The sequence below is a fragment of the Crinia signifera genome, chromosome 3 (assembly GCF_055691185.1).
Source record: "Crinia signifera chromosome 3, ASM5569118v1, whole genome shotgun sequence".
In the NCBI taxonomy this organism is placed as follows: Eukaryota; Metazoa; Chordata; class Amphibia; order Anura; family Myobatrachidae; genus Crinia; species Crinia signifera.
In genome coordinates, this window is record NC_139219.1 from 278,244,736 (window position 1) to 278,261,363 (window position 16,628).

At 45.2% G+C, this 16,628-nt stretch overlaps 2 protein-coding genes across 3 annotated transcripts in view; both read left to right on the forward strand.

Moving 5' to 3' along the window:
* The window catches only part of AGXT (alanine--glyoxylate aminotransferase), a 43,610-nt gene extending 41,504 nt beyond the window's left edge, over positions 1-2,106 (forward strand). Inside the window, exon 11 of the mRNA XM_083178175.1 lies at positions 1,874-2,106. Coding sequence (XP_083034301.1) covers positions 1,874-1,981 — 108 coding nt within the window. The 3' untranslated portion in view covers positions 1,982-2,106. The remainder of the gene's footprint in view (positions 1-1,873) is intronic.
* Positions 2,107-4,996: 2,890 nt separating this feature from the next.
* The window catches only part of CROCC2 (ciliary rootlet coiled-coil, rootletin family member 2), a 151,627-nt gene continuing 139,995 nt past the window's right edge, over positions 4,997-16,628 (forward strand). The window contains exon 1 of one of the 2 annotated variants that reach the window (XM_083178176.1): positions 4,997-5,336. In XM_083178176.1, coding sequence (XP_083034302.1) covers positions 5,289-5,336 — 48 coding nt within the window. In that variant the 5' untranslated portion in view covers positions 4,997-5,288. The remainder of the gene's footprint in view (positions 5,337-16,628) is intronic. The other variant, XM_083178177.1, reaches the window with a different exon arrangement.

The following is a 16,628-nucleotide window of genomic DNA, read 5'->3' on the forward strand; positions in this document are numbered from 1 at the left end:
CAAATGCCGGGTCAGGCCCGAGATTAGGTGCTCAAATGCCGAGACACTGATGTCATCTGGGGGGCAGGGCAGAGCGTTAGCCATCAGACAGGGGTGGGGGTGGAGGCAGCAGCGTTAAGATAACGCTGCTGCCTCCTCCATAGAAGTGAACGTGACCGGGACGCTCAGCCCCGGTTACCCGTTAACACTGCCCAGCAATCTGGGTCCAACCTAGGTAGAACCCTTCTTTTTACCCAGGTCGCATTGCCGGGTTGCTGGACCCGGGTTTTTTCCAAAGGACCTTTCACACCGCACAGTGACCCGGGTTGACCCAGCAACAACCCTGGTCGGTCCCGGATTATTTGTGCGGTGTGAAAGGGGTATTAGTTTGTCTGATAACTGTCTAGCATGATAAACAGTGTCAATATCTTAAATTATGTATGTATGTAAATTGTTAGCTACACTCTCTAGCAGGAAAATTTCCAAATATTAGTCTGTTACGATATGGGATATTTTTTTTGTATATTTTTGTGGATTTTTACCAATGCATTTTACATAGTCAGATATGTTAGTCAGAGATTGGCTGGTGATGTCTTCTCCCCTGAATGACTATCCAATCATATGCTTGCTGTGCAATGCTTAGTTTGAACTCTGTACCATAGGTGGTGATAGCCCTTGAAAGTGTCCCTTCTGGTTTCAAAGCCCCAAAATTTCGGATTGCCCCCCTCTGTCCAATCAGGGCTTGTTCTCCACATTGGAAATAAGAGTACATATATACAGTAATTGCAATATTATCATATTGAGTAAGCTCTTTTAATAATTGCTCTATGTTTTGTGCACAATAAAATATCTTAATGTAATCTTTTGACCTTGCAACTGGGCCATAGAGATGACCACTATGGCAGGCCCAGGGGAGGGGGAAGAAGGGCTGATATCCATGGGAGGTGTGGTTTCCGCTCCATTAAAAAAATTTTTTAATGAAAAATACAATGAGCTCTGTAAAATGGAGATTTGTCCCCTCAACTCCTGGAACAGGCACCCACTTGGCCACTCGAACAAGCCTGGGCAAGATAATAAGTACCCCACTCCCCTTCTCTCATCAGCCATGCCTTTCAGAAACATGATGGTTTAGAATGTTGGGTTGAATCAGTGTTGCTCTCAAAGTTGTTTTACTGTGGATGCATCTTGTGTGTTTTCACACTGGGCATACTACATAGCCGGTCGCACACACCTTTGGGTTAAAGGAATTGTATGCAACTCAGTCTTAACTTATGTGAAGGGGCAAAACCGGGTGTTAGAGGGGCATTACTGAAGCAGATACACAAAAGTGCTGGCTTTGATTCATTAGACAGAGATCTGATTTAAGATGGATCTCTCATGGCACAAGGGCCCCCAGATCATAATGATGATGGCTAGTATTAGTATTGATAGAAGCAGTGCAATCACATAGACAGTACAACTCAGCATATGGGCATTTAGATCCATGCACACAAGAGGTTTTGATTAATGCAGGGGAGTATTCAATCCTGGATGCTATTTCCGCCTGCGGTTTTCGACAATCCGCGGCTGTTTTTGCCGACAGTCTCCATTTTTCCGACACTCGACAGCTGCAACAGTGAATTCCAACTGTTGAGTTACAATCCAGCTGTGTGAAAACGGCCCGGATTGAACACCCCCCAAAAACCTGTGGTATGTGTTGGAAATGTAACCGTATCAAACTGACTGCAAGCAAATGTCAGAGATAACGCAGCATTTCCATAACATTTACCGCTCTGCAAACACCTTACTTTGTTGTGTGGAGCAGCCTTCGGGTGGAGATCAGACCACAACAACATGTAAGATTTGTCAGACAGTAGAGAAGTTCCCATATAACCTATCTGCCTTCCCTTGACAGGTTCTACGTATTGGACTCATGGGATACAACTCAACTAAAACTAATGTAGATCGAGTTTTGGAGGCTCTGCGTGATGCTCTGCAGCACTGTACCAAGAACAAGATGTAAATGCTCTGCACTGTACGGCTGAAACACCGTCTCAGCATCATCCATTTTCACACATCTCCAATTTGTGTCCCGCATTCCTGTCCCTGAATAATGCAAACATTACCAAATAAAATATCTGTCAATAAGCATGTTCATACACTGGTTTGTCTTCCACTAGAGTGCGTACATAACATCCTGAGTTGTGCAGACTATAGGATTGCTAATTGATATTGGGGGGAATTTACTAAGTTGTGTATTCTACTTCACATGTGTTGCTATGGGCAACTAATCAGATCCTGTCTACTATCTTCTAGAGCAGGGCTGGGCAACACCGGCCCTACAGATGTTGAGGAACTACACATCCAAGCATGCCTTGCATCAGTTTCAGCATGGCCACATAGCAAAACTAATGCAAAGCATCCTGGGATGTGTAGTTCACTAACATCTGGAGGGCCGGTGTTGCCCAGCCCTGTTCTAGAGGGTGCAAAATAAATAATAAGTAGATTCTGATTGGTTGCCCATAGCAACATCACATGTGAAATAGAATACACATCTTAGTAAATTTCCCCAATGCATGTACACCTGCACCATGAATAATACACTCACTACCTTCCTTCCCACTAGACTGTACCCACCTCACACATCTACCTACACAGTATCTTCTGATTCAACAGTTCCAACATCCTCCTGGCATTTCCATAACATTCTGTCCTAAATGCCATAGGAGGAATTCAGTTTGTCACGATGTGCCATGATGCCCGGCTGAATGCATAGTGGGCAATTATGGTAGAGGCTTGCTCACTTTCAATGCGGCTGACACCAGATCACATGGAGGAACTGGGTGTGATGCCATATGGAGCAATGGCCATTGGCAGGCATACTGAGACTGAGCACTCCCAGCTGGTGAGCACCTGTACGAGTGTGATTTATCTGTATCCCTGAGGAAAATGTAAAATACATTGAAACATTGGTCAATTGAAGTATTGTCTTTTCTGAACATACTGTAATCCCTGAGTGATACTGCTAATATACTAGTCCACCATGGGCAAAGGTGGGCCCTGAGATAGTCATAAAAGGAATCACTGGGCACTGGTCCATCCCCTTCCTGCCAATGCTAGTGTCAAAGGAGTCCATGTGAAGGTGATGTGATGTCATGCTTACATCTTCTGCTGTCATCTCACCAGAATAGTCTGATATTGCTGATAATGAAGTCTGTGACAGTGGGTGGTGGGTTTTCCATACGTAAAGCATTATCAAACAGTTTGATGACACTTTTGTCTATCGGGAATGCAAGGATCATTCAGAGAGGTCTAATGGTATGTGGCGTGGTCCTGTGTCTGATTAACTATTAGGTTAACTCAGCAGCCTAGGGCAATGGGGGTAATTCAGACCTAGTTGCATGCCAACGAATGTGCAGTAGCCAGCGATCAGAAGGATGCAAGGTGAAATCTCACCTTGCTAATGTGTACACAATGAAAAAACTTAACAGCCCTGTCCTGAGGACAAGTAAGACCTAATTTCCCCTGAGCTCCCCCTGAGCTACTTGGGAGAGCTCACTAACGATTTGGCACTTGATGTGCCATTTTTTACATGTGATAAACCACATGCGATTTATCCCATGTAAACTCCCGGGGTGCTGCAGGGGCAGATTAAAAAAAAAAAAAAAACCTGGTGAGGAGCAGGTGCCGGGCTGCCTTGAACGCCTGGGGGGGGGTTTGGGGGGGGGTGGTGAACACGCAACAGCGAGACGGCAGTGGGGATTCAGTAGGAAATCCCGATGCCGGAATCCCGACCGCCGAAATACCGACAAGGGGGGCCGTGGATCGCCCCCCCCCCCTTGCGGCCTCGCTGCGCTTGCCACGCAGCAGGCCCATCGCCTCATTATGCTTGGCACACTATTTTATTCTCCCTCTATGGGTGTCGTGGAGAAGGGAGAAATTGCTGGCATTGCGGCAGTCGGGATTCCGGCTCTGGTATTTTGACCGCTGGGATTTTTACTCCATTTGGGAAGTGGCGGGTCCCAGGCTGAAGCAAGCAGTGTCTGGAAACTTGCACTGAGTGGCAAGTACAGTGTGGCCAGACAGGCTGGCCGTCGATTGGCTGAGGTACATAGGTGTGTACCAGCGGCCCAACACATTGCGGGTGCTAAAAAGCACCCTTGATGTGCCGCTGATTGGTCCGATCCAATATTGTGTGCAGAACGTTCAATCTCTACGTCCCAACCTGATGTGCACAGGACCACGCTTCAGGTCGGATGGGAAGTCAAACACATCTGATTTGGGCAGATTTCTTGTACCGATCCGTCGGGATCAGGTGAAACCGTCCCAAAATCAGATAAGTGTATTAGCACCTTTAGAAATGATGCATGTTTCTAACAAGACCAGCTTTGCTATTCTGATTTATCCTGTACATTGTCCATGGCTGTCACCGCATGAACAGCTAGAGCTGTAATACTCAGCAGTATGTTTATATTATATGAAAGGATATAGGGCCTGATTCAGACCTGATCATTGATCTGCAAAGTTGCAGAGGACTGTGAGATACCTGCCGCCCAGACCCAGTCTGAAAGAGAAGACACACCTTGCTGCATTGCAAACGGATCGCTATTTGCAATCATGTCGCAATTTATGAACCATAAATTGATTTTTCCAGTCTATGCAAATGTGAGTACAGTAGCTCTGATCCTTCCACAATTCTGCCACAGGGCGGAAGTGGCCAACGTGTCAGACTAGTGGCAGATATGCTCACCTAATGACCCTGTACAAGCAATACATGGTCACTACAAGCGCGTCTCCTGCTGTACATAATGCAAAACAGAAAGCGTGTGACGCTTGTGAACAATAGTGCAAACACTCTGTACTGATTGAGGACGGTAACACTGAGCCAGCCAAGTACAGTCAGTATGCCGCCACGACACACGGCAGGTGCACAGCATTTATTCAGGAGCGCTCGAGTGCATCGTGCCGTGGACAGATACGTTACTTTCTCTTCCCCTCATCACCATCCATGATCTCCCTCTTTCTCCCCGCACTTTCCCGCACTAATATAAAACTAACCCACAACCCCATGCCAAACGTAACCAGTTCTGTAGCCACGCCCCCAGCCGCCGTCACCCAGGTTACCAAACTCCGCCAACAGCACATCACTGGCTTCTAGACCACCGCTCTGCCGCCGCGCTCTGTAACCAAGGCAACGGTCTGGGCCTCAGCGTCCGCTATTACCATGGAAACGTCAAAACCATGCTCCTCGGCCCAAAACGGCAGCTCAGAGCGTGGTGCGACGGAGTGCAGTACAGTGCACGGGATAACGGCGGAGAAAGGGCAGCGTCATGGCGAGCGAGGAGGGATCACCGATGAAGCTGGAGACTGTCATTCAGGTAACAATCAGCATAGCACTACACTGCCCGGTACACACTGAGCTCTTGCTGCTGCCGGCTGGCATGTCAGGGAGTCTGACTTATCCAACCCCTGGTTCTTTCTCTCTCTCTCTCTCATGGACTACATACTGTAATTGAGAGAGACATATACAGTACATTACATACCACGCAAGTATTATAATCATACAAAGGCACCCAGGCAGTTGATAATCAATAACGGATGCAGTGCCAGTTCACATATCGCCTATCTATATATACATACAGTGTATGAATATATAAGTGATGTCTATCTATCTATCTATCTATCTATCTATCTATCTATCGATCTATATCTATCTACTATAGATAAGATAACTTCACACCATTTCCCTCAAAACTAGTCCCAGTAGTACATCAGTAACAGCATACTGTACCTCCCATGTCCCACCTCTCCTGCTTTCGGAGGAGCAGTGGGAGAACAAATGTTGTACAATCAGTATGTACATGTTACTCATGTACATGGCATCAATTCACTTTTTGGATCTGAGAGGCAAGCCCCCCTTTTTTGTCAGACCATAGTGATTAAAAGGGGGGGGGGGGGGGTAATAAGACCAAGTCCCTCCCCATGAAGCCACAACCCCTTTTTAGATGTGCGCGGTATCTAGTTTTGCAATGTTCCGAGGTATGGCAACAGTGGTTGTACTAAGGTATTAAAATGTTCAGAATATATATATATATATATATATATATATATATAATATAGTAAGGGACGGTTTGCAATATTGGTATATAGAGGCTTTGTTGGCGATAGGGAGCATTTGTTGTTCTACTGCAGTGGTGCTGTGGTGAATAAGGCCACGCTTCTGTAGCCAAAACGTCAACTAAAGAGTCTGTACTATATCACTGTTAAAAATGGACTAATATAGAAAACCTATCTCTGTGCATATGAAAAGCCCTGGTAAGTGCAATTTCTTTTGGATTATTATCCGCAGGACCATTTCATTGAGACCCCCAGGTGAATGGAACTGAGATATATGTACTGTATATATATATATATATATATATATATATATATATATACAGTGGTCGAAGTGGGGCGGTATACGGGGGTATGGCATACCCCCACTTTAATCTGAAGATAAAAAAAAAAAAGTTTTTTTCCCCTGTACAACGGGGCAGTCTGGCAGGGGATGTTGATGGACAGGGGGGTGTCCGAAGGTGCACACTATATTCACTCTTTACTTTTCCATACCCCCACTTCAAAATTTCCATACCCCCACTTCAAAATTTCCACTTCGACCACTGTATATATATATATATATATATATATATATATATATATATATATATATATATATATAGAAGACTTGCGGTGGGGCACTCGTGGCAATTGTAGAGAAGCAAAAAGATTTGCCAGCTGGTTTTCAAGCAGCAACGTTTCAATTTATTGTTCAAATTGTCGTCAGGTTATATAGAGGAACAGGATGGATGGTCGGCACTCCATGCAATCAACAGCAACAGCTGGTACGGTGCCCTCCACGGCCAAATGGCAAATGTAGTACAGTGTAGATAGGCGGCACTCGAATCTTCAATAAACAGACTGACTCAAAGAGCTCAGAAGTTCAAGATGACGTTTCGGTTAATAAACCGAAACGTCATCTTGAACTTCTGAGCTCTTTGAGTCAGTCTGTTTATTGAAGATTTGAGTGCCGCCTATCTACACTGTACTATATATATATATATATATATATATATATATACATACATACATTCCGTACACCTGACGACGGGGTCCGTAGAACCCCCAAAACGTTGTTTAATAATTTTCTTCACCTTTGCAAATCCTGTAGTGCCGTCAGGGCTGCTGAGAGGGGGGGGGAGCGGGTACTAATTACCCGAGCCCAGGCTTACTGGAGGGCCCCGGTAGTGGCCCTGGTCTGCCCCCCCCCCCCCCCATACCTTCCCCCTCCATCCTTCCCGGGCAGCAGCACACACCTACAGCATATGCTGTGCTGACAGCAGGCTCAGCATGAGCGTCTCACTGACAGCATGAGAGCTCATGCTGAGCTTGTTGTCAGCACAGCACATTCTGTAGCCTACAGCCTGTAGGTGTGTGCTCCTGCTTAGGTGGGGTAAGGGGGTGGGGGATGACTTTAGAGTGTTTTTTCCCCCACCTTAAACAATTTAGTTTTTAACATTTTTAAGATTAGGCCACGCCCCCCAAAACTTTTCCGGGGCCCGGCATACCTCTCGGCTGCCCTGAGTGCCGTGCCTCAAAGTTCTGCTCAGTATCTCCATTCCTGCTGATTACTCAGGTTCTCTAACTATTCAAACAGAGTGCCAGATCTCTGACTCCCATACATATATACATATATCAAACTTGAGCTGGCCATATATCAGGACGTCCTGCATACAACCTAATCATATGCAGGTCATGGAGCAGTCGAACAAGCGATCGTATGTGCTTAAATAGCACATATACAATCTGTTTACGAACGCAATGAAAGCCAATGGATCAGAAGTGCAGCACATCTGATAAGAGGGCCGGCCTCACGACCCGCGGGATTGCTTATCATAACGAGAATACACACGATCCGTCGAGATTGTGCGTTCAGGCCTAGTATCAATCTGGTGTATAGAAGCCGTTAGATTGCTGCAGGGAAACTGGCCTCTGACTATATACACCACATTAAAGCTGTGTACAGGGCTGCCACTAGAAATTGTGGGGCCTGGGGCTGTCCAGATAGACAGCACCCCTCCCCCCGCCACCACCTTAGTCACTACACTGTCATGATTTATCCTCACACTGACTTCCCCATCTCATTACACAGTACTAGGAGTAGGAGTAGCTGCACACACCAGGCTGTTCCTACCCCTGGGGTAACTTCCAGCAGCCCCTCCAAAGTGTCCTTTGCTCAGTACAGCCCCAGCCCAGGGTGATGACACTGCCTCCTGCCAGTGTTCCCTCTAAGCTGTGCGCTTGTGCGTGCACACACAACTTACCAAGTGCGCGCACAGACATTACAACAGGGCGCCCAAAAATGTTAAACTCGGAACAACCCTTTCAACCTCCTTCCCATTTATCTGAATAGGGACAACATGTTTACTTTTTAAACAATAATCTCTTTTGTTTTACTGATGTTAAGTAACAGATTGTTGTTACTACACCAGGCAGCAAGAGATTGTGGGGGAATTTACTAAGATGTGTATTCTACTTCACATGTGAGGTAGCTATGGGCAACCAATCAGATCCTGTCTACTATCTTCTAGGGTGATAAATAAATAAGCAGTTGATTCTGATTGGTTGCCCATAGCAATATCACATGTGAAGTAGAATACACATCTTAGTAAATTTCCCCCTGTATCTCTTCTCTATAGGCTGTTTTGTCATTATTACTAATGAGACCTATCAGTGTAGTCACCTGCAAACTTAATGATCGTATTGGATGGATGTATTGTTTTACAATCAAAAGTAAAAACAGAGTACAGATGGACTTAACACACAGCCTTGCGGTACCCCTTTGTTTAGTATAATAGGGCCCTTAATCTGGTTCACTCGCAATGGCAAATTCCTTCTCAAATGGACAAAACCATGTGCACCGCAGGTGGGGCAGATGTAACATGTGCAGTGAGAGTTATGCAGGGTACACACCAGGATGACAAGAGTCCGATCCCATCAATCTAGATCCAATTCCGACAGATTGGATGTAGATTGTATGTTGATTGGGCCCTTTTCTGTCCTGTTCTGATCCGATCCCGATCGGATGTGCGGCCCCGCGGGTCGATCGGTCGTTATTCAGATCCTACCTGCAGCAGGTAGGATCTGAAAACGACCATACACCCGGGTGCGGGTCACGATCGGATCGTGAGCGGGTCATGCACTCCGCGTGATTGTGAGCGGGTTGGACGAGACACTGACGACCCGCTCCCCATGTGCATCGTGAGCGAGTCATCCTGGTGTGTACCGGGCATTCGATTTGGGTGAGTTATTTTGTTTCTGTGCAGGGAAAATACTGACTGCTTTATTTTTACACTGCGATATAGATCTCACTTTGAAGTAAAGCCCCACCCAAATCTAACTCTCTCTGCACGTTACATCTGCCAGACCGGCAGTGCACGGGATTTTGTCCATTTCAGAAGGAATTTGCCTTTGAGGGTGAACCAGAATAAGGGCCTAGATGTAGAACAATTGGATTCTGATCTAACAACCTGTGGTCTGTTAGTCAATAAATCTGCAATCCAGTTGCACATAGAACTGATAATTCCCAGCTCTGTCAGTTTGATAACTAACTAACTAGCCGGAATGACCGTGTTAAATGCTGAACTAAAGTCCACAAACAATAGTCAAGCATATGTATTACTTTTATCTAAATGAGACAGCACCGAGTGCAACAGCATGGAAATAGCATCCTCCGTGCTCCTGATATGATCCCTGCATCACAAGGCAAAGTATTTGGCATCACGGCACAATATTAACTGATGCATGGTATAAGAGAAACAGAACTATTACAGTGCAAATGGGTTAATGCTTATGGTACCTACTGTAAGATAGCTATGCAGATCTATTGGGGTATGTCCTATACAGCTTTACAAGACATGAGGACAAAGCTGTATTCCCAAAGTAGAGCATATCTTGTTTATTCTGGTGCTATAGCCCATGCATTTATAAATGGGGGCAAATGTGAGTTTATGATATTAGCTGTGTTAATAATGTACATTTTAATTATAAATGTCTATGACTATCTAAACAATACATAAGGAGAGGCGGAGTATACATACTAGGACAAAATCACTGAAATTAAAAATAAGTGATGCAACCTATCAACCATATGTAGTTGTTCTTGTGTGACCCTTACAGTCAAGGACATAGTTACCATAGGTGCAGCAGGTGCAGTAGCTGTGGCCCCCAGAGCTGAGATGGGTCCACCCTCCCTGCCAAAGTTAAGCCCTGTACACACGCTTAGATTTGCTTTAGATTTGATGTTAGATTTGATTTTCTATTAGATCTGGCATTAGATCATCCCATTCGATTTGGCATTAGATCTGTACTTTTGCATTCGATTCGATTTCGATTTCACAATGTAGGCACAATGTACTCATTCAATTTACTGGATTGAATTTCCTTGGCTGCAAAGTAGATTTTCTATTCGATTTTGAGAAAATGGGAGCGCACATCGAATCGAATGCAGATCGAAAGTGTCCTAAAAACCATTCGATGTGGATTCGATTTTCCTCCTATAAGCAAAATTGAATCGAAAACAAGGAAAAATCTAAGCATGTGTACACAGCTTTAAATGTAAATTGTTCATCACTATGTGCTACAAATTCTTCCCATGGGGCCTGTAATATATCTAGGTATGCTGCTGTATTGTGATATAAAATGAACTGGATGGCATTAGAATGTTACTTATTAGGAAACTGCATCACTATAATATGGCACAATATGAAGTGGAGGCAATGTAGTGCGGCATAATATGAACCAGGGCACTGTAGAATATGATCTGGAGCACTGTAATGTGGCATAATTTAAGCTGGAGACACTGTGTCATAATGTGAATTGGGGGTACTGTGTGGCATCATATGAACTAGGGTACTAACTACTATAGTTCATAAAATAAACTAGGGCACTATTATGGGGCATAACATTATCTAAGGCACTATTGTGGTTCAATAAAGGAACTACAGATGTTTTCTTAGCACACTCCAGCTATGCCATTGAAATAAATGAAAGACATTATGTGCATCCCCCCACCCCCTCTCTCCCCAATCATGCCACACTTTGCTTGCATCACGTTCCCACTATATTAGGCTGCTGTACGCACCAACAATGTGGCGGGACACATACTGTATGAACGGCATAAACCTGACCCTCTCCATGCGGGAGAAAATGCTCTGTTTCCCTGGTAATGTATGATTGCCATCACCTGTGGTGAGCTAGGTAAAGGTGTTTCACCACAGGTGTCTGCAATCATACATTACCAGGGAAGTCCAGGAACAGAGCATTTCCTCATGCATGGAGAGGGTCAGGTAGGCAAGTATGGTTAGGGGGACATTTCTAAATATTGCAATGGGGACAACAAATTTCTGCCTTTGTACCTTGGCTTTTAGTCCTGTAGTCAGAGTAGATCTTAGCATTCAGTAATCCACATTACTCAACTTAGAAGCGTACACTCCACTGCAGTACCTGCAAGCCCAGACAATAGAGACAGAGGCAGCAATTCAGTTGCTGGGCAAGCCCCTTCTCCCTCTCTGGCATCTATACAAATGGGCGCCAGATGGACCAATTCAATGCTTAATCAATCCATTCAGCCGCCTATATCCGCACAGGGGACACATTTCTACACACAGCCACCCGAGGAGTGAGAAGAAATGTGTGCAAAGTCCATTGTTTGGGCACCCTAATGGTAGGATGGGCACCCAAATGGTGGTTTAGGGCTCTTATCACTTCTTTACTCAGGTTTAGCTGCTCTGCTAAACCCGGTGCTTTTAGGTGCTGCATCAACTCTTCACTAATGGGCGACTGAAAGGAGCAAGTTTCCTTCCTCCGTCAGGCTCATATTCGTATAGATGCCTCATTGATCGGGGTTAGTTGGATATCAGCCATAGACACACATTCAGTGATAGAGGAAATGGAGCAGAATTTGCTGTTTATTTGTAAAGCTTGTGATATGTTCAGATAAAGCACAAAAACTAATGGTTCAGGAAAAGGTGAATTCTTATTTTAGTTTAGTTTTGTAATAAGACCGTTCTTAAGGCCCATACACACTGTCCGACTTTGAGCTGAATGTCGCTCAAAACAGCAGGTTTGAGCTGCTTCCAGCTCAAAGCCGCCCAGTGTGTGTTGCCCGGCGATGAGCGGTGAGTGCTGCTGCGCGCTCCCGCAACATCGCCTGGAAAGCCGGTCATCTGCTGGTTATACCAGCAGATGAGCATCTTTCAGGATGGCTTTGTATAGCGCTCCGCTATGCAACACCGTCCTCCACCCACCCCCCCCTCTGTCGGCGCCAGGCAGGGGGAAAGTCTCCCAGTGTGTATGGACCTTTAGACATTTAATAGCTCTATATACAAGGTACCAGTGAGCACAACTCTTAAACTGAGACACACTACATGACGTACCCAAAGATATCACAGACATCAGGATCCATCGGGGGAGCCGGCATTGGCAAGTTCATACACATACTGATGTTGGCAGTGAGGGAGCGCTGGCCATACTGCAATCTGCAGCATGGCCCTTGCTAGTAATGTCCTCTGGGGCATGTCACTGACGACACGCGGGATCGTGCATCGTCAGTAGCATAGTACATACACAATGGCCGATTTGACATTGTAAACGGCCAAATCATTCAAAATATTGTCTACTGTGTACCCAGCTTTACACACTAGACGATATTGGTCACAATATCGTTCATAAAGGGCTTTCTGAATGATATTGTGAACAATACTGTATCTTTCAGTGTGTACGCTGTGCATCATTAACAATGCGCACTCCCGCGCATCGTTAACGACCTCCTCTCTCATTCAGCATGTATTAACGAGGGAGGTCATCGTTAATGACAGCCATGCCGCAGCTACGGTCTCCCACCTCATGTGTGACATCAGCAAGTGTGTATGCCCTTGCCGGTCGTCCCCCCCCCCACCACCACCACCCGATCCCGCCAATATTGGTGTAGTGTGTACGACCCTATAGCGAAACAGCAAATTTTTGCTAGCAATTTTATTAACCAGAATTTTATATACACGTGATGTTCTAAATATGTGTGACTGACTGGTCTGTCAAGGGTTTCGAAGAATGTCACTATGTTATGACAACATGCTTTCTAGTGGAATCATTAATCCCGATACTAATAGATCTTCCAGCGGCAGTTCACAGAAAATGTGTCAGGCGTGTCCAGCAAGTGCCCTTGTGAAAGAAACCTAAACTAATGCATCAAATAAGGACGTTTCTTGTCAGCTTCCTCACTGTAAGAAAATGTTTGCTGAATATTTATCCTCCCTGTCCTTTTTAGCCAGCTCATATATCAAACACAAGCCTGGCAGCAAAATAGAGAGGCCGGCTTAAAGGTAAATATATAAACATTAGCATTACTGGACTTAACAGCTAGAATTAAATATAGATTTACTGAATAAAAATAAAATAGTTGACCTTACTAGGCCCCATTACCAGCTTATTTAGACTTCTAAAAATATATTACAGTATTTTATTATAATAGTTAAGTGAATTTACTAGAACGCCAGGTTTACCACCTCACCACTGCTGACAGCAGCTCTATACTGCCCATGGAATCACTGTGCCTTCAACAGGAAACACTTGTCCTGTAACATGACTTAAGGCTCCCATACACTAGTAAGATTTATCTGACCTGTAAATTGCATCTGATTTCCCTAGAACTTCCCCAGCAGCTTCCCAAGAGGCCTAATACAATCTGACACTTGATGTGCTGTTTTCTACATCCAATTTGCATCAGATAAATTATCAGTATCATGTGATTTACACACGGCCTAGCGGCCCTGAGCCGTCAGCGGAGTTCCTGATCCTAGGCTGTCCCTATGAGCCCACGTCCCCTGTGCCAAGAGACCTGGATCTGGTTTCTATTTTATTTAATATTATATTAATATTGATTTAATAATATTTTTAATAATATAATTATTTCTAGTTGTCCCCAAATGTTTCAGTGTAGCCCCCTACCCCCACTTCCCCAGCAGGTCTGCTCCTAAACTGCAGCCAAAACTATTATCAAAGATGGGAAATCGTTAATGATAAACAGCTAATGTGTACGCAACTTTAGCCAGTTTTTCTCTGTTTTATTTAGCAATTTAATAGATCTGATAACGTTTTTTCTTATCACTCTCCTGTACAGTGCTATGGAATTTGTAGCTACATATCATACATATCATATCCCTACTGTGAAGATGCTGGGAGCCTAAAGACCAGCCCTAACCATGTTCCGCTAATCAGACTTGTAGTAGCTTAACCCTAACCCTCCCTCCCCACGGCTTGACCTTAACCCCTGTATCACGCAGCATAAACCCCCCGACTCACATCTTAAATCTAACACCCTCCTCTAACCTTCCCCTCCCTGCAGCCTAAACCTAACCTCACCTCTTCCCCCGCCGCACTCTAGGCTCGCACACTTCTTGAGTTTCCAGTGCCAGTCTTCTGACGGTACTTGGGATGTCGGCATAGCATATTGAACGCTGGCATCCTGTCTACCATGATGCTGACCACGTCCCTTATAAACATTTCTTTCATTTGTAGTAGTAAAGTGAACCTTATACAAAGATACTGCGCTCTACAGAATATCATTTTGAGTAATAATAATACACAGCCAGCAGGGGGCAGTGTGCTCACATTATTAATTATAGTGCAGTTACACGGTACATGTACTTCTCTTTCACATTATTATTGCTAGAATAATGCATTGACTATTGTTTACTATTTCCAAGTTGGGATGTTTGTCATTGTAATATTGGCTAGATAAGATTGATTTATTACAAGATAAAAGGATTACACCTCTTGTCTAATAATATCTACCCAAATAAACCCATATGCACTTACCTGCTGGTCAGAAGAACATAATAATGTATTGCACTATATTACTACAGTATACTTTACAGTATTACACTACTGTACTATACAACTGGATGTTGCTACAATTACAACCCTCATTTCGTTATACAGTTCCATTGTAGTGCATAGACTTGTGACAATACAAACGTTAGAGCGTTCATTCTTTCTTCAGTCTATTTAGCATTGGTGTCAGTGGGGTTCCAAAAAAGTACCATTCCATATTGTTACATAATGCAGCGCTGAGAGGGCATTGGGGTAGGTACAGGTTACATGGGCCCAGGCTGGTAGGAAGAGCAACATCCTGCCATGTTCTCCTAAGTGGCATGCTGACTTTGTGGCTGCTCGCTCCATGAGGGAGCAGCCAGGCCAAGCATTACCAGCATTGTAGGTCTGGGGCCATTACCAGCATGGTAGGTCTGGGGGCATTACCTGCATTGTAGGTCCGGGGACATTACCAGCATTGTAGGTCCGGGGAGGTTACCAGCATGGTTGGTCTGGGGGCATTACCAGCATGGTAGGTCCGGGGGCATTACCAGCATTATAGGTCCGGGGGCATTACCAGCATTGTAGGTTCGGGGTGCATTACCAGCATTGTAGGTCCGGGGGCATTACCGGCATTGTAGGTCCGGGGTCATTACCGGCATTGTAGGTCCGGGGGCATTACTAGCATTGTAGGTCCGGGGGCATTACCAGCATTGTAGGTCCGGGGGCATTACCAGCATTGTAGGTCCGGGGGCATTACCAGCATTGTAGGTCCGGGGAAATTACCAGCATTGTAGGTCCGGGGGGCATTATCGGCATTGTAGGCCCGGGGGGCATTACCGGCATTGTAGGTCTGGGGGCATTACCGGAATTGAAGGTCCAGGGGGAATTCCTGGCATTGTAGGTCCAGGGGGCATTACCGGCATTGTAGGTCCCCGGGCATTATCGGCATTGTAGGTACTGGCATTGTAGGTCCGGGGGCATTACCAGCATTGTAGGTCCGGGGGCATTACCAGCATTTTAGGTCTGGCGGCATTACTAGCATTGTATGTCCGGGGGAATTACCAGCATTGTAGGTCCGGGGGCATTACCAGCATGGTAGGTCCGGGGGCATTACCAGCATGGTAGGTCTGGCGGCATTACTAGCATTGTAGGTCCAGGGGCATTACTAGCATTGTAGGTCCGGGGGCATTACTAGCAAGTGAGGGGTGAGTCTATGATGACAAAATTAGCCACAAATCACGCTATCACTCCTCCCACTTTTCTTTCGGCAGCAGGTGGCAGTGGGGGGACATTGTGGTGGTTGATGGGAGTGTGTTAGCTGGAGACTTGCCCACCCAATTTTCAGGATCCTTCTGACTCATCTGGGAGAGTAAGTAACTATGGGCTATAGACGGATATGGAGAGCACAATGTGGCCACATCATATGTTTGTCTAGCATTCACAAAATTAGGAGAACTTGTTGAATTTCTTAGTAGCCCTGATGATTATCAATTATTTTTCTGCCTATTTAAATATTAGGTTAAACCACAGGTTCTCAAAGTCGGTCCTCACGACCCCACACAGTGCATGTTTTGCCGGTCTCCTCACGGAATCACAAGTGAGATCATTAGCTCCACCTGTGGATCTTTTAAAATGTATCAATGAGTAATGAATGCACCTGTCGGGTGACCTGGAAAATGTGAACTGTGTGAGGATCGAGTTTGAGAACTACTGGGTTATACCAAGAAAGCTGCTCAGATAAGCAGCTGAATGCTTAACCT